Genomic DNA, 18,753 nt, shown 5'->3' with positions numbered 1-18,753 from the left:
AAGTGGAGTATCTGGAGGAAACCCACGCAGACATGGGGAGAATGTGCAAACTCCGTACAGACAGTGACCCAAGCTGGGAATCAAACCCAGGTTTGGTGTGAAGCAGCAGTGCTAACCACTGTGCTACTGTGTCCTGGTTGTCTTATCAGGATAATATGCTGTCCATCCACTTTTTTAATATTATCTAATTTTTTTTCCACATTCTTCATTAGCTCCTTTTGCATTTCAAATTTCATTCAGCTTTTTTATTGTTGCTGGTAGAAATTTTGTGGTCAATGAGAGTTGTGTATTTGGAGAATGACACTCAGGAACACTCAATAAATGAATGTAACTTTATTGCGATGTGTTCTTTCTGAAACGCGCTTTTTTTTGCTTCCCACTCCACATCACATTGCATCACTTCCTTGCACACATTACTACACCAGGGCTCTACAGTCAGCCAAAAGAGACAAATATTTTTTCCCACCTTCATTTGAACATTCCCAAAACAAGTTCAACATGAACAACAGTCAATGTGTTGGTATTATATATTTTAAAACAAAAGTTGTTTTAAGAGCATGACTTGTTGCCGATGTCATTAGGGTGTATGATCAGTCTGCTGTATTACTTCAGTTTTGTATTCTGATGCAGAGCAGAGAACAGTTTTCAATTAAACTTGTTGTCTGTTTATTAAATCTATGAATGCAAACCACGTTCTTTTCTTTCAGACCGTCATCCAGACAAGAAGAATTACTCTGTTCTCTCTCCACAGATGCTGTCAGACCTGCTAAGATTTCCAGCATTTTCTGTTTTTGTTTCAGATTCCAGCATCCGCAGTAATTTGCCCTTGTCCTCAGACACGATTGATAAATACTGCCAGAGGTTAGGCTGTTAGTAAACTTTATTATTATTGAATATTCCACCATCTATGTACACTACAAGACTTAAGGAGGCAGCAGAAAGGAAATTATAGGCCAGTTAGCCTGATTTCAGTCATTGGCAAGATTTTAGAGTCCATTATTAAGGATAAAATTGTGGAGTACTTGGAAGTGCATGATAAAATAGGACTGAGTCAGCACGGCTTTGTCAAAGGGAGGTCATGTCTGACTAGTTTGTTAGAGATCTTTGAGGAAATAACAAGGAAGTTAGATAAAGGAGAACCAGTGGTTTATTTAGATTAAATTTTAGAAGGATTTTGACAAGATGCCGCATATGAGACTGTTAAATAAGTTAAGTGCCCCTGGTATTAAGGATAAGATCCTGGCATGGATAGAAGATTGGCTGACTGGCAGAAAGCAGAGAGTGGGGATAAAGGGGTCTTTCTCAGGATGGCAGCGGTGACTAGTGGTGTGCCTCAGGGGTCAGTGCTGGGACCACAACTTTTCACAACACACATTAACAATTTGGAGGAAGGAACTGAATGCACTATTGCTAAGATATGTAGAGGGACAATAGTATCGAGGAAGCAGAGGATCTGTGGAAGCACTTGGACAGCTTAGGCGTGGGCAAAGAAGTGGCAGATGGAATACAATGTGGAAAAGTGTGAGGTTATGCACTTTGGAAGAAGGAATGGAGGCACAGACTATTTTCTAAATGAGAAAATGCTTCATAAAACAGAAACACAAAGGGACTTGGGGGTCATTCAAGATTCTCTTAAGGTTAACATGCAGGTTCTGTCGGCAGTTAGGAAGGTAAATGCAACATGAGCATTCAAGTCGAAAGGGCTAGAATACAAGAGCAGGGATGTACTTCTGAGGCTGTATAAGGCTCTGGGCAGACCCCATTTGGAGTATTGTGAGCAGTTTTGAGCCCCATATCTGGCCTTGGAAAGGGTCCAGAGGAAGATCACAAGTATGATCCCTGGAATGAAGAACTTGTCGTATGAGGAACGGTTGAGGACTCTGGCCCTGTACTCAATAGAGTTCAGAAAGATGAGGGGGAATCTTATTGAAACTTACAGGATACTGCGAGGTCTGGATAGAGTGGACATGGGGGGAGTGTTTCCACTAGTAGAAAAAACTAGAGCCAGAGGGCAGATCCTGAGGCTAAAGGGACGATCCTTTAAAACAGATGAGGAGGAATTTCTTCAGTCAGGTATTGGTGAATCTATGGAACTCTTTGCTGCAGAGGGCTGAGGAGGCCAGGTCATTGAGTGTCTTTTAGACACAGATAGATAGGTTCTTGATTAATAAGAGGAGTAGGGGTTATGGGCAAAAGGCAGGAGAATGGGGATGAGAAAAAAAAATCAGCCATGATTGAATGGCGGAGCAGACTCAATGGGCCAAGTGGCCTAATTCTGCTCCTATATCTTATAGTCTTAGCATGAAGCTTCACATGGAACTGCAAGGCTGGCATGATGGCACACTAGTCAGCTCTACTGCCTCACGACAAGGACCTGGGTTTGATTCCAGCTTTGAATGATTGCCTGTGTGGAGTTTGCTCTTTTTCATTGTGCCTGCAAGTGCTCTGGTTTCCTCCCACACTACAAAGATATGCGGGTTAGGTTGGATTGGCCATGCTAAATTGCCCCTTAGTGTCAGGGGATTAGCAAGGGTTACAGGAATAGGGCCTGGGTGGGATTATTGTCAGTGCAGGCTTGATGGGCCAAATGGCCTCCTTCTGCACTGTAGGGATTCTATTTTATGAACTATTTCTCAGCACACTTTGTTGTCATGCAATCTTACATCACTGGTTATGTCAACTGTCTATTTATATATTTAATATTAACCCTTTATACTACAAGCAAGTTTGTTTCCTTGTTCCAAATGTCTTACATTTAAGCTTGCATCCACGTGGCTGTTTGTTATTATGCCCTCAACTGCTGGAAACAGTCTTTTATTTACCGTATCCAACCTTTCACGATCTTAAGCACATGGCCCCACAATCTGTGGCTCCAAAGGAAAAATAGACAATTTGAAATCTTTGGAAAATGTAGCAAATTGGGGGCCTGATCAGCCTTTTGCTAGGTTGTTGATGAATGGGTAGAAAACCAAGAGAAGCAGATTTTGCGATGAACCATCCAGGAAGAAAGATGTCAATTAAAACTTTTGCAGAAAATTTAAGTTGAAGAGTTAATGTATTTATCCTTCAATCAACATCACAAAAAAAAGATGACCTGGTTGTTATCAGGTTGCTGCCTGTGGGAGTTTGCTTTGCGCAAATTGGCTGCAGCAGTTCCTCCTTTACAACAGAAACAAGGCTACAGTGGTACTTCACTTGTGGGAAAACACTGAGATGCGCAGCAAAAAAAGCACTTTATAAATGCAAATCTTTCTTTTGTTTGATAAATAATTATCACATAAAATATAACTATACAAATCACTTTGGTACGTACTACCTCATCATAACTGTTTGCTTGTTTTGTTTGTTCCCTCAAACTAATATACAACAATTTCAACTCTCATAATCCCAGCAAACGAGGTATTTTTTTTAGTACAAATGCTGAATAATTCTGCTGAAAAAAAATTGCAGAGTGCAAGAATATGGAAGTTTATTTTTAAATATAAAAATGATCGTCAGCTTTGAACTGAGAAAAGAAAAACAGAAGAGCTATTTCCGGGAGTGGATTTTGGTGTAATTGGCGTTGGGAAGAATTCCAGAAACATGTGAGTATTTGTGTGTCAGCTTTCACTGGAGCAGCTATCAATCAAGAAACAGCTAGTGTCTGCTGATTCTGCTAGATTCTAAATTAACAGTAAGGCACAGTGTGGAAGTCATTGTGAAGCCTAGGTTACCCATCAGGGTTTCCACCTGGCAGCCAACTACTGCATCTCATAACAGTGCAGGTGATGTGGTACAGATGCATTACAATTACATCTCCATAAAACATCTAGTCTTCTGGATTTCCTACCTAGAAGCAGTAGAGTTGGTCGAATTTGTTTCCCTGTATCATATACAATTGATGTGATCATCATAGATTTGATGTTATGTGACTGCAGAAGATTGTATAGGTTGTCCATCATGTATTGGAAAACACACAGTATACAGCCTAAAAAAACCTGTATTTATATCGCACATTTAACATCATAAAATCTTTCATGGTACTTCACGGCAGCATTATCATTCAGAATTTGACAGAACTACATATAATTACATTAGAAAGGTGAGGAAAATCTTGTTCAAGGAGATGAGCATCTTAAGCGAACATCTTAAAAGAGGAGTTTTAAGAAGGGAAATCCAGAATTTAGCCCAGACAGCTAATGCCAAAAGGACAATTGTGGAGCTATTTCCCCATCTTTTTGATATGGACAAATGAGGACATTTGTAAAATAAAAATATTTGAACTGCATTTAGGAACAGGAGTTCGGAATAGAAATAGACAGGCATGGAATTGCATGCTGTCAGCCTGCATGTTGGATCCCTGGCTCAATTCCTCCCCCAGGGCATTTTCCCAGAGAAGGGATGGGTTTTGCAACAAGGCTACCTGCTTGCAACTGGTGGATATCCAATTGAATTAATTAAAGGCCTACCTTTGCCTATTGAAAGAGGCTTCCAAACATTTTCCTGCCTTTCTCCAGGTCCCTGCATAGAGTAGGGGCATAGCTTGCAGACCAGATTGGGGTGTGATGGTTGTGGGGCAGCACTCCAGGCAGGCTTGAAGCCCTCCCTGCCTGACTAGTTTAGCAGCCACATGTCACCTTGTTAAGGAGATCCCCATCACAGTGGTGGCCTGGTGGTAAGGCCTTCATTCAGTTAAAATTTGAAAAGATTGGAGAGAGGGCCCCTCCATTAATGGATGCCTTCTCTCATTTTTCTGCTGGAAGGTCTTTTATTGTGCTTCAGCTTTGAGAGCCATCTACTGTCATTAATTGGACAATGCGACTGACATCTAACAACAAATTGGTCAAACGGGGAAAATCAAAAATGAGTGGCTTTCCCATACAGTGTGGGTATCTGACCTCCATTTCAGTCTAACAGTAGGGTTTAGAAGGAAAATCCTGCCCATGGGATATTGTGAGAAATGTCGGTGAGAGTCCTCACTGGCACTGCCATGTCAGGAAATAATCTCTTTGCTATTACACTCAAAAGTCATGATGCTCTTGGAATATCTTCTGAGGGTAAACCATTTTTTCATAAAAAGACTATTGTCTCAGTAGGAATATGTTAATGAACAGTGTGATATTCTTTGAGAGAGTGCCATTCTTTAATAACTAAATCATCAACTGGAGGTTACAATGAATTATGCATGAGACCAACAAAATGAATGAATTTACTGTGAAAAGTCTGTGATTAAATAGAGCAACCAAGGCTTTAAAAACATTTACATAAAGAAAGCTATCTAGTTTCACATTTCATTAAAACTGACTGTGTGGTCTTTTTAAAAAAACTGAAGTACACTAATCAAAATAAAGAGAGGAAGAAAGAAAGCACATAGAATGCTTCCCTATTGCAGCTGCATCATTTACCACCTTGCTTGGTTTGGGGTAAATGTAAGTAAACCCTATCTATCTAGATAAGTACATTCTATCTAGAAAAGTCCATGAGAGGGAAAGGAATTCAAGTGGGAGGAGGTTCATGTGGAACATAAACACTAGCATAGACCAGTTGAGTTGAGTAGTCTGCTTTTTATGATGTAATCCTATGCAAAGAAAATCAGGCAGTTTACAGCTTGCCATTGACAGTGACCCATTACAACAGGAAGATTGAATGAGTAAAGTGTTTTATTTACCGTTCGAGCATCCCAAAGAGAGAGGGTCTTGTCTGCTGCACTGGTAAGCAGAGTGTTGGAGAAGGGAAGAAACTCAACGCTATTCACAGAATCAACATGACCTCGCAGTGTCTGCCTACATCTCTGACTATAAAAAAAAACAAGAAACAGTGGTTAAAAATGAATCAGTTGTTTGCAGAACAAAGCAGTCAAGGCATTTCCATCACTAAGTGCCAAGTGTTGAACAGAAGTTCAATCATATGCTATCCTGGCTGAAATGAAATCAAGCTTTGCAGTCACTAGGTCACCGGTTCCATCTCCCTTATATTAAACAGCTGAGACTAATTACCAGCTCTATATTATTTTTCACACACTCAAGATCTAGTAGCAGCTTCTTCTACTTGACAAAGTAATGTGATGATGACTAGAGATACCACTGTCTCATTTCAGTTTCAAAGGAACAACTTGTCACATCATGGGGAAAATAACTGTCATGTCTAGACTAGACTTGCACAAAAATGATTTTCACTCAGATCCAACGGAAGACATTACGATTCTTTTGACAAAAAGTATGTTCAAAATGATGACTTTGACAGTCCAGGTATGAACTTGTTAATCTGAATTTGGCTGACAAACGAAAGGCACAAGACACAAGCAGACAGCCATTGGTTGTATGTTAGGTGTACGCCACCCAATCAAGCAAAACAGATACATCAGGTATCTGTAAGATTAATTAGCCACCATGGCAAGCAACCATAGCCTATCTCTTTCAAGCAGGGTGAAAATAGACACAACTGATGGGCTCTGACAGACTGATGAACCATATGATTTGTTGTTTATCATCAATATGAAAGTAAGCATTATAGTACCCATGTTATACTTGAAGAAAATGTAGTTTAACGATGGGTCCTTTGAACATTTAATTTATATCTACTGTGTAGATTGACATCTTAAGGTTGTGTCTTCTGACAAGCAAATGTATTGTGTTTTTCTTCTCAAGCCACAACTGTGATGTAGAATGCATTATTTATCATTTCAAAATGAAACGGATAGCTCTTGAGTTCAAGCTTTTATACGGAATTTAGTAAGGAACAACTGCTGCTCATGTCTAATCTGCACAATGAAAGCACATCACATCTCAGTACATTTCTTTCAGATTCTTCTTCCACCAGGAATACAATAAACCCACACAGATGAAGAATGAAGTAATAACAACAGGTTAGATTAGTTCTCACTTGCTTCTCTTTGTTGGCAAATTAAATCCCAGTAATGATATTGTTCAGGAATTCATTAATCATGTAAACAATTTTCCTTTGCCCTTTTTCCTCGTCTTTCCCACATCTCAGCCAATAAGCCAATCTTCGCATGTAAGCTTGTGTTGGCAGTTTATTAGATTAGACACTAGATGTCGAAACAGCAGTTTAGAAGGTAGTACTCTCACCTCTAAGGCAGACAAGTGTGAGTTCACATCCCAGCCCAGAAACCTGAGCAAAATATCCAAACTAGCACATCTAAAGCAGTACCGAAGGATGAGCCATTAAATTTGAGGGTCTGTTTGATCTCTCAGGTGGATATGAAATATTCCATGGTGTCATTTTGGAGAAGCTCCAAAATGTTATAGATGAGTTGGAGGAGTTGGCAGGACAGGGTAGTTGAAATAAGAAATCTTGGCGCGCAAGTGCACAGGTCCCGTAAAGTAGCAGTACAGGTACCTAAGGTTGTAAAGAAGACATATAGAATGTTTTCCTTCCTTGACAGAGGTAGAGGGTATAAACGTGGAGATTTAATGATGGAACTGTATAAGACACTGGTGAAGCCAGAACTGGAATTGTGTGTGCAGTTCTGGCCAACACATTACAGGAAAGACGTAATTGCTCTGGAGGGAGTGCAAAGAAGATTTACTAGAATGTTGCCAGAGCTGGAGCTACATGGAGAGGTTGGAGATATTTTTCTTGGAATAGAGAAGGCTGAGGGGTGACATGCTTGAGGTATACAAAATTGTGAATGATAGAGATAGAGTAGACAGAGGAACCTGTTTCCCCTGGCAGAGAGTTCAAAAACCAGTGGTCATAGATTCAAGCTAAGTGGCAGAAGGATTAGAGAGGACGTAAGAAAAACCTTTTTCTGCAGAGGGTAGTGGATATCTGGAATTTGCTGGCTGAGTGGTGGAGACAGAGACCCTAAACTCATTTAATAAGTATCTGGATCTGCTCCTAAAGTGCTGTAACTGCAGGACTATGGGCCATGTGCAGGAACGAAATTTGCTGATGACACCAAGATTGGGGGAAAGGCAAATTGTGCGGAGGGTGTGGAGAGTCTGCAGAAGGATCTAGATAGGCTGGGCGAATGGGCCAGGAAATGGCAAATGGAATTTAATGTTGGCAAGTGTGAGGTGGTCCACTTTGGTAGGAAGAATGGTAGGAAGGACTATTACTTACGTGGCGAAAAACTGCAGCAGGCGACGGTGCAGAGGGACCTCGGGGTCCTTGTGCATGAGTCGCAAAAACCCAGCCTGCAGGTGCAGCAGGTGGTCAGGAAGGCGAATGGGATGCTGGCCTTCATAGCGAGGGGGATTGAATATAAAAGTAGGGAGGTCTTGCTGCAGCTGTATAGGGCACTGGTGAGGCCGCAGCTGGAGTACTGTGTGCAGTTTTGGGCGCCGCACCTGCGCAAGGATATTTTGGCCTTGGAGGGAGTGCAGAGGAGGTTTACTAGGCTGATACCGGAGTTGAGGGGGTTGAGCTATGAGGAGAGGCTGAATAAACTAGGCTTGTACTCGTTAGAGTTTAGAAGAATGAGGGGAGATCTCATTGAGACGTATAAGATGATGAATGGGATGGATAGGATAGAGGTGGAAAGACTCTTCCCGCTCAAAAAAGACAGTAGGACTAGGGGGCACAGCCTCAAGATAAAGGGGGGGCGGTTCAGAACGGAGTTGAGGAGGAACTTCTTCACTCAAAGGGTGGTGAATCTCTGGAATTCTCTGCCCGTTGAAGTGGTGGAGGCTGCCTCGCTAAATATTTTTAAGAAGCGGGTTGATGGGTTTTTGATAAGAGAGGGGATTAAGGGTTATGGGGAGAGGGCGGGAAAGTGGAACTGAGCCACGACAGATCAGCCATGATCTTATTGAATGGCGGGGCAGGCTCGAAGGGCCAGATGGCCTACTCCTGCTCCTATTTCTTATGTTCTTATGTTCTTATGTTCTTAAGATGGAATTAGGCTGACATTGATAAGATGGGCCAAATGACCCCCTTCTGTGTTGTTTAATTTCTATTGTTCTATGGTTCTAATAGCAAGGATATTCTTCCTGGTGTCTTGGCCAATATTTATTCATCAACTTATAACATTATAACATTAACAGTACTGGGACCTCTCCTCTTTGTAGTCTACATAAATGACTTGGAAGAGGGCGTAGGTGGTGTGATCAGCAAGTTTGCTGATGACACCAAGATGGCAGGGTTGGCGGGTACGGAACTGGATTGTCAGGTGATACAACAGGATATAGATAGGTTGGTGCAGTGGGCAGATAGGTGGCAGATGGCATTTAATCCTGACAAATGCGAGGTGATGCATTTTGGACGGAATAATGCAGAGAGGAGCTATGTGATAAAAGGTAGGCCGATTAGGAGTATAGACATACAGAGGGACCTGGGAGTGCAGGTTCACAAATCCATGAAGGTTGCGTCACAAGTGGAGAAGGTTGTTAGCAAGGCTTATGGGATGTTAGCCTTTATAGGAAGGGGCATAGAGTATAAAAGCTGCCGTCTAATGCTTCAGTTGTACAGAACGTTGGTTAGACTGCATTTGGAGTACTGCGTCCAGTTCTGGTCACCTTACTACCGGAAGGACGTGGAGTCTCTGGAAAGGGTGCAGAGGAGGTTTACCAGGATGTTGCCTGGCATGGGGGGACTGGGTTACGAGGAGAGGTTGAAGAAACTGGGACTATTCTCCTTGGAAAGACGGAGATTGAGAGGGGACATGATAGAAGTATATAAGATACTGAAGGGAATAGATAGAGTTAATAGTGAGAGACTGCTCCCTAGACTGGGTACGAACACGAGAGGTCATCATTTAAGGGTGAGGGGGGAGAGGTATAATTTGGAGGTGAGAAGAAGGTTCTTTACGTAGAGAGTTGTGGGGGTCTGGAACGCGCTACCGAGTAGGGTGGTGGAGGCAGGAACGTTGGACTCGTTTAAGATGCAGTTAGATAGGCACATGAGTGAAACGAGAATGGAGGGATATGGTAGGGGCTATTAAATAGGGTTAAACCTCGGGAGACAGCGGAAGGGCAGGCCGTAAGATTAATATTTTTGTCTTTATTCCACAGGTGGAGGTCCACCTCGTGTCAAGCGAGGGGCATGCACACGGCGGGTCGTGCGTGGGCTGCTCTTGGAAGTCCAGGAGTGGCCTAGTACTTCATGTCGGTGTGTGTGCTTGATCCTGGACCGGTAGACGGGTGCCGCAACAGCTCAGTGACTAGCACTGCTGGCTGTGCAGACACATGGATTTGGGCCTGTGTCTGTGGGAGTTTGCGCATTCTCCCTGTGGTTGCGTGGGTTTCCTCCGGGCGCTCCGGTTTCCTCCCACACCCCAAAGATGTGCTCTTAGGCTAATCGGTTTTTACCAAATTGACACTATTTCTTCCCTGAATCTGACTGAGTAGGGTTCCATTCGTAGACATGCAGGGTAGAATAGGTGTAGGGTGATGCGGCGGCGCGGGCTCGTTGGGCCGAAGGGCCTGTTTCCCGTGCTGGGTTGTTCTTTGTTCTTTATTACACAGACATTCTGATCATTACCATATTTCTGTATGTGGGGCCTTTCTGTGTGAAAATTGGTTGCCACATCTACATCGCAATAGTAATTATAAATCAAATGTGCTACTAAGTGCATTATAATGTTCAGGGATTACGAAAGAAGCTGTTAATTCAAGTCTTTCCAGTGGAAACCACTGGACAATCATCAAGAGCAGTGATCCTGTACTCTCCTCCTACCCACGAACCATTTCTAAACTGTTCCTAAAGTCAGTTACTGCATGGTCGAGGTCAGGCACCTCCTCACAGTTCATAAGTTCATAAGATATAGGAGCAGAATTAAGCCATTCGACCCATCGAGTCTGTTCTGCCATTCAATCATGGCTGATATGCTCCTCATCCCCATTTTCCTGCCTTCTCCCCATAACCCTTCAACTCATTATCAATTATAATTCTGTCTAATTCTTCCTTACATTTACACACTGTCCCAGCATGCACTGCATTTCAGGGTAGTGAATTCCACAGATTCACAACCCTTTGGGAGAAGTAGTTTCTCCTCAACTCTGTTTTAAATTTGCTATCCCTTAAATCCAAGCATTTAGCCGAGAATATATAACTCAGCATATTTACTCAGTGAATCCCTTGGAAGAATTGCATTTCATCTCATCTTGTGGTTCTTATAAAACACTAAAATTCCTCTAATTAAAAATCCATGATCAACATTTCAGTTAATGAGCAGAATCCGTACCGCAATTTTGCTTGCAGTAACAAAAATTCAACAGCTGCAAAATCATCCTTTTATGCTTCTCAAATGACAGCCGGGAGTTTTGTCCTCGAGGTACGTAGGGGGAGTTGGGAAAATTCTGGGTTTCGGGAGGAATTGCCCACCAAGGTGCTGGGTACTTCATTACTGTGGGCTGGGTGAGAGCTGGAGTCAGGCCAGGCCTACCCAGGAGGAAGTGCGGAGGCAACAACAGGGCTGCCGTGTGCTGAGGCGGATTGTTTAAAAGAGTCACCTTAAAAATACAAAAGTCCTGTAGCCCTCACTCCCCACAATCCCTTCACCCTCCAAGCACACCCCATGCCCCATCTATATCAGTTCATGTCCCCTCATGCAATCCTTCTCATGCCTTTACACTGTCCAGCTACTTCTCTTGACACTTCATGCTCTCAAGCCAAGTTCCACCACTCCATCTACTCCATGTTCCCTCATGCCTCCATGCCTAGCTCTGCCCCTTCAGCCACCCTCATGTCCTTTCATCCTTCCTATTCTAATGTCTGCCCTTCCATCCATCCCCTCAGAGTTTTGCTCTTCCAGCCATCCCATGTCCCTTCATGCCCCCTATTCTTAGCTTTGCCCTTCCACTCATCCACTCAAGACTCTCATGCCTCCTATGTCAAGTTCTGGTGCCTCAATGTCCATTATCCCACTATTCACTATCTCCAACCAATGAACATTGTAGTATATAGCAGTATTGGTCAAGAAAATAACATTGAAAAAATGTGATCCATTGGTAAATTTCTCCAAAGAAAAAAAGCCTGGACAGCAAGTGTCAATCACCGAGGCCTGTTTTAAGTTTCAAAAGCCACAAACATCTGAAACCACGTAAGTTTTGTCAACAACATTGTGACGTTGACCAGAGAGATCAGAGAGTCTGAGCTGCCCATTAAGCAATGTGTCTTCTGGGAAGTAGCCCTGTTTATACTTTAATGGCAGCCTGGGCTCTAAGTCAAACATGTATAATAAGGTTTTGTTCAGACAACAACTTTTCCTAGTTCAAGTATGCTGCTGTACAGCTGGACACGAAAAAGAAATATGCCTGATGTACAGGGCGAAAGGCTGGAATTTTCCAGCTGTTCAGGTCGGCGGAATCTTCAGGTCACCGATGGTGCACCTCCACCGCAGGTTTCTTGGTGGCGTGGGGTGCAGTCAAATCCTACTGATAGCAGCATATCGTTGGTGAATGGCACACCGCCTCCTGCCACGAGAAATACACTGCATCGAGGCCAGAAAATTCCCCACAAAGTTTTAACCTCATGGTTCCTTTGATTATTTTTGCCAGGTTTTCATCCACAGGTAGCCTGATTGACCGGTGAGAGACTGATCAGGCAGTCATCCTGCTTCTTAAGGCCAAAGCTCTGAGAGCAGGTAGATGTACTGGAGAATGAGAGAAACTGGGGAGAAATCCCCAGGGTTGCAGGAAAAGTTCTGATCATGGGGTGTTTCGATTGTGTACAGTCCTGGTCACCCTATTATAGAAAGGATATTTTTAAACTAGAAAGAGTACAGAAAGATTTACTAGGATGCTACAGGGACTTATTGGTTTGAGTTATAAGGAGAGGCTGGATAGACTGGGACATTTTTCCTTGGAGTGTAGGAGACTTAAGGATGACCTTATAGAAGTCTATAAAATAATGAGGGGCATAGAGCAGCTAGATAGTCAACATCTTTTCACAAAGACTGGGGAGTCTAAAACTAGGCAGCACAGTTGAAGATGAGAGAGGAGGGACACAAAAGGGTCCAGAGGGGCAATTTTTTCACACAGAGGGTGATGAGTATCTGGAACAAGCTGCCAGAGATAGTAGTAGAGATGGGTACAATTTTGTCTTTTAAAAAGCATTTAGACAGTTACATGCATAAATGGTTATAGAGGGATATGGGCAAATGTGGGCAATTGAGACTAGCTTAGCAGCTAAAGAAGAAAGGGTGGCATAGACAAGTTGGGCCGAAAGGCCTGTTTCCATGCTGTAAACCTCTATGACTCCATTGTGAGATTTCAACCATTTTGGGATGTGGGTTCAGTGGTGGTCGAGGTGGAAGCAGACAGATCATGTATGGGGATGGGGAGGTAATGTTTACTAGGTAGCTTGCTGGTTATGGAGGAAAATGTCTCCCTTGTCTGGTCCATATGCATTACCATAAAGATTCCCTTATGGAATCAACTTTTTCAACCTATTTGCTGATTCCTGCCTTCCCATCCAGAAAACCTTGGACACCAGGAAATCCTAGAAGAATTAGAGGGGAGATGAGGAAAATCTTTTTCACGCAGAGGATTATAGGGATCTGGAATTTACTTCCTGAAAGGATAATAGAGACAGAAACTCTTAACTCATTTAAAAGGTATCTCGACAAATTGTTGTAGTATGCAAGGCTTTGGACCAAATGCTGGAAAGAGCAGTTAGGCTGGGTGATTTGTTTTCGGGCTGTTACAGGCATGATGGACTCAGCTGCCTCTTTCTGTGCTGTAAACTTTCTATGAACCTCTGATTCTAATCAGGCTAAAATGAACCAAAAATAGAATGACCATTAAAATGAAGGCAGGCAGCTTCATTGTCATGGTTAAATAACTGATTCACTTCCAGTGAGTGAAAAAGCCGCCTTCCCTTCGTCCAGCCTTCATTAAAACTGGAAATGGGCATGCTTGATCAATGGCCGTTTTCTCTTTCTATTTCTTTGCATTTCAATCTCTGGCGCAACACAAACCTAGGAGCTCTTGGGAGTTAAAATTCAGATCAATAACTTTAATGTAGATTCTGCTTATCTATGATCCATCCCAAATTACAACTTATCCAAATTGTGTCTCATACTCGATTCCACCCATCACCTCAGTTCTCGCTGATCAAACTGGCGCTCAACCTCAATCTATAAAATGTACTAAAAAAAACTTTGCCCCACCTTTGTAACTCCTTTAGCTTCATATTATTTCTTGATTATTTTGCTCTTCTGGTCTTTTATCTATTTCTTCTCCCATTGCCCATCATTTGTGGAACAGCCATTGAGCTGCCTCAGTCCTGTCCACTGGAATTCTCTCTCACTTTGCCTCTTGAAAACCTCTTCAGAATCTACAAATCACTATAACACTGCAAACCATTCTCACTGTCTCCCAGACTCGAAAAGAAGCAGATACTCCAGGAAGCGTGGAAAACATGCAGGCCTGCAGGTGAGAATGAAACAACGTAGTCCCAAGGCCCACCTCCCCAGCTTATTACTTGCAAATGTTCAATCTCTGGAAAACAAGCAAGACAAACTTAGAGCCAGATTCACTTTCTAAAGAGAACTGAGGGACTGCTGTGTACTCTGGCTCACTCCTGCTTCACCGGACAGTGTGCTACAACCAGAGGGCTTTTCAATCCATTGAATGGACCACACAAGGTCCATTCGATGGCAAGGCCAGGGGAGGTGGCATCTGCTTCCTAATCAACACCTCGTTACGCCTAGATGTAGCAACACTGGCAACTTTGTGCTCCCCAGACCTAGAATACTGACGCTAAAATGCTGCCCCTACTACCTTCTGCACGAGTTCACTTCCGTTATCCTGATGGCAGTTTACATTCTATCCCATGTGGATGTTAAGATTTCACGGGACAAAATATATACTACTACGAACAGCCTTGAGACATAACACCCTGAGGCCTTGTTCATTGTGGCCGGGGGGCTTCGATCAGGCCAAGCTCAAGAGTATACTACCAAGTTACCACCAACACGTCTCCTGGTCCATCAGAGGCCCAAACACACAAATATCAAACATGCCTACTGCTCTATTGCCCACCCACACTTTGGCAAATCAGACCACAAGGCTATGCTTCCGCTCCTGGCTTACAAGCAAAAACTGAAGTGGGAGAATCCATCAAAGAAAGTTGTGCAATGTTGGTCTGAGTAATTGGATGATCGCCTATGGGGTTGAGTGGAGTCAGTGGACTGGTCAATATTTAAAAACTCTGCAACCAGCCTGAACGAGGATGCCATTACAGTAACTGACTTCATCAGTTAATGTGTAGAAGACTGTGTGCCAAAGAAGCAAATTTGTGTGTTCCCCAACTGGAAACCATGGATGAAAAGGGATGTCCACTGCATGCTGAAGTCCAGGTCTGAAGCATTCAAGTTAGGCGATCCTGACCTATACAAGAAAGCCATATATGATCTAAGGAGATCCATCAAAGATGCCAAAAAACGGTACCGGACCAAGCTAGAGTCCCAAGCTAGCCACACCGATCCCCACTGACTATGGCAAGGTCTGCAAGACATAACAGGCTACAAGATGAAGGCATGTAAAATCACTGGCTCCAACACACCCCTCCCTGATGAGCTCAATGCATTTTACGCTCATTTTGAGCAAGAGGTCAGCAAGAGCATTCCCTCCACCCTGAAAGCTCTGGATGAACCTGTATCTGGGGTCACCATTGTAGAGTGAGAGCAGTTTCTCGAAGGTCAACCCACAGACAGCGACTGGCCTGGATGGGGGTACCTGTACGAGCACTCAGATCCTGTATGGATCAGCTGGCATTTGAAGGCATCTTCAACCTCTCTTTACAACAAGGTCCTTATCTGCTTCAAGAAGATGACCATCATCCTGGTACCTATGAAAAACCAAGCAAAGTGCCTTAATGACTATCGGCCGCTGGCTCTGATATTCATCACTATGAAGTGCTTCGAAAGGCTAGTCATGGCATGAATCAATTTCAGCCTCCGGACTACCTGGATCACCTACAATTTGTCTATCACTGCAACAGGTCCACAGCAGATGCCATCTCCCTGGCCCTGCACTCAACTCTGGAACATCTAGATAACCTATGTCAGACTCTGATTTATTGACTACAGCTCAGCCTTCAACACCATTATTCCCAAAAAACACATCTCCAAACTCCATGGCCTGGGCCTCGGCATCTCTCTCTACCACTGGATCTTGAACTTTCTAAAGCACAGACTACAATCAGTAAGGATAGGCAACAACACCTCCTCCACGATCATCCTCAACACAGGTGCTCCACAAGGCTGTGTTCTCAGCCCCCTACTATACTCCTTATACACCTATGATTGTGTGGCCAAATTCCCTCCAATTCGATCATCAAGTTTGCTGACGACACCACCATAGTGGGTCGGATCTCAGACAATGACAAGATAGAGTACAGGAATGAGATAGAGAATCTGGTAAACTGGTGTGGCAACAATAATCTTCCCTCAATGTCAACAAAATGAAGGACATTGTCATTGACATCAGAAAGCGTAAAGGAGAACATGCCCCTATCTACATCAACGGGGACGAAGTAGAAAGGGTCGAAAGCTTCAGGTTTTTAGGTGTCCAGATCACCAACAACCTGTCCTGGTCCCTCAATGCTGACACTATAGCTAAGAAAGCCCACCAATGCCTCTACTTTCTCAGAAGACCAAGGAAATTTGGTATGTCAGCTATGACTCTTACCAGCCTTTATAGATGCATCACAGAAAGCATTCTTTCTGGCTACATCACAGCTTCGTATGGCTCCTGCTCTGCCCAAGACCGCAAGGAACTAGAAAAGATCATGAATGTAGCCCAATCCATTGCACAAACCAGCCTCCCATCCACTGACTCTATCTACACTTCCTGCCACCTCGGCAAAGCAGCCAGCATAGATAAGGACCCCACTCACCCTGGACATTCTCTCTTCCACTTTCTTCTGTCAGGAAAAAGATACAAAAGTCTGAAGTTACGTTCCAACCAACTCAAGAACAGCTTCTTCTCTGCTGCTGTCAAACTTTTGAATTGACTTACCTTGCATTAAGTTGATCTTTCTCTGCACCCTAGCTTTGACTGTAACACTACACTCTGCACTCACTTGTTTCGTTATTTATGAATGGTATGCTTTGTCTGTATAGCTCAAGAAATAATACTTTTCACTCTATGTTAGTACGTGTGATAATAATAAATCAAATCAAGTCAAACAAATTGACCAAGATTCTGGCCATCTTTCTAATCTCCCTCTTCCAATCTGACAGTCCATTTACCTTCTGACTTGCTATGAAGCATCATTTTTTAAATTCATTTGTGGGGTATGAATGTCAGTGGCAAAGCGAGAATTTATTGCCCATCCCTAATTACCCTTAAGAAATGGTAGTGAGCTGTCTTCTTGAATTGCTATAGTATGTGCACAATGTTGTTTGGTCAAAATGCTAGCACTTCTTTCCTAATATCAGAGAAGGAATTGGGATATGTTTCCAAATCAGGGTGGTATGAGACTTGGAGGGGAATTTGCAGGTGATGTTCCATACCCTTATTCTTCAAGGTGGTAGAGTTCATGGGTTTGGAAGGGCTGTCAAAAGAGCCTTGGTGGGTTACTGCAGTGCATCTTGTAGATGGTATGCATTGTTGCCACCGTGCACTGGTGGTGGAGGGAGTGAATGTTTAAGGTAGTAGATGGGGTGCCCATAAAATGGGCTGCTTTGTCCTGGAAGTTGTTGAGTTCTTGAGTGCTGTTGAAGCTGCACTCGCCCAGACAAGTGGAAGCCAATCTTCTCAGTTCTAGGACATTGGAGGGAATCCTGATGCAGGAGTTGCTCAGGATAGAGTCCTCAGCCCAAGCATCTTCAGCTCCTTTATCAAAGACTTTCCTTCATTAAATAAGGATGTTTGCTGATGATTATATTGTATTAAGCACCTTCAGAACTCATCAGATACTGAAGCAGTCCGTTTCCATAAGCAGCAAGACCTGGACAAAATTCAGGCTTAAGTTGAAAAGTGGCAAATATGTGCCACACAAGAGAGAACCTAACCATCCTCTTGACATTCATTAGGAATACCATGCTGAATTCTCTATTATCAACTTCCTACTATCAGTCACATAGACCAGAAACTTAACTGGACCAGCTAGATAAATACAATGGCCACAGGAGCGGGTCAGAGGCTAGGAATGCCACTATAAGTATCTCCCCCTTTGACTCTATGAAGAGATACTTATAGTGGCATATAAGTATCTCCCCCTTTGACTCTATGAAGAGATACTTATAGTGGCATATAAGTATCTCCCCCTTTGACTCTATGAAGAGATACTTATAGTGGCATATAAGTATCTCCCCCTTTGACTCTATGAAGAGATACTTATAGTGGCATATAAGTATCTCCCCCTTTGACTCTATGAAGAGATACTTATAGTGGCATATAAGTATCTCCACCTTTGACTCTATGAAGAGATACTTATAGTGGCATTCCTAGCCTCTGACCCGCTCCTGTGGCCATTGTATTTATCTAGCTGGTCCAGTTAAGTTTCTGGTCTATGTGACTGATAGTAGGAAGTTGATAATAGAGAATTCAGCATGGTATTCCTAATGAATGTCAAGAGGATGGTTAGGTTCTCTCTTGTGTGGCACATATTTGCCACTTTTCAACTTAAGCCTGAATTTTGTCCAGGTCTTGCTGCTTACGGAAACGGACTGCTTCAGTATCTGATGAGTTCTGAAGGTGCTTAATACAATGTAATCATCAGCAAACATCCTTATTTAATGAAGGAAAGTCTTTGATAAAGGAGCTGAAGATGCTTGGGCTGAGGACTCTATCCTGAGCAACTCCTGCATCAGGATTCCCTCCAATGTCCTAGAACTGAGAAGATTGGCTTCTAACAACA

At 43.0% G+C, this 18,753-nt stretch overlaps 1 protein-coding gene across 2 annotated transcripts in view; it reads right to left on the bottom strand.

Moving 5' to 3' along the window:
• Positions 1-18,753, bottom strand: part of spag16 (sperm associated antigen 16) — an 846,000-nt gene that overhangs the window by 265,763 nt on the left and 561,484 nt on the right. For both annotated transcript variants that reach the window (XM_080198174.1, XM_080198175.1), the window contains one exon: positions 5,648-5,774. In XM_080198174.1, the coding sequence (XP_080054300.1) occupies positions 5,648-5,774 (127 nt within the window). The remainder of the gene's footprint in view (positions 1-5,647; positions 5,775-18,753) is intronic.

This window comes from Carcharhinus amblyrhynchos, chromosome 11, assembly GCF_965287045.1.
Source record: "Carcharhinus amblyrhynchos chromosome 11, sCarAmb.v2.hapA, whole genome shotgun sequence".
NCBI lineage: Eukaryota > Metazoa > Chordata > Chondrichthyes > Carcharhiniformes > Carcharhinidae > Carcharhinus > Carcharhinus amblyrhynchos.
Note: the sequence above shows the minus strand (reverse complement) of the source record. Positions and strands in the feature narration are given on the sequence as shown.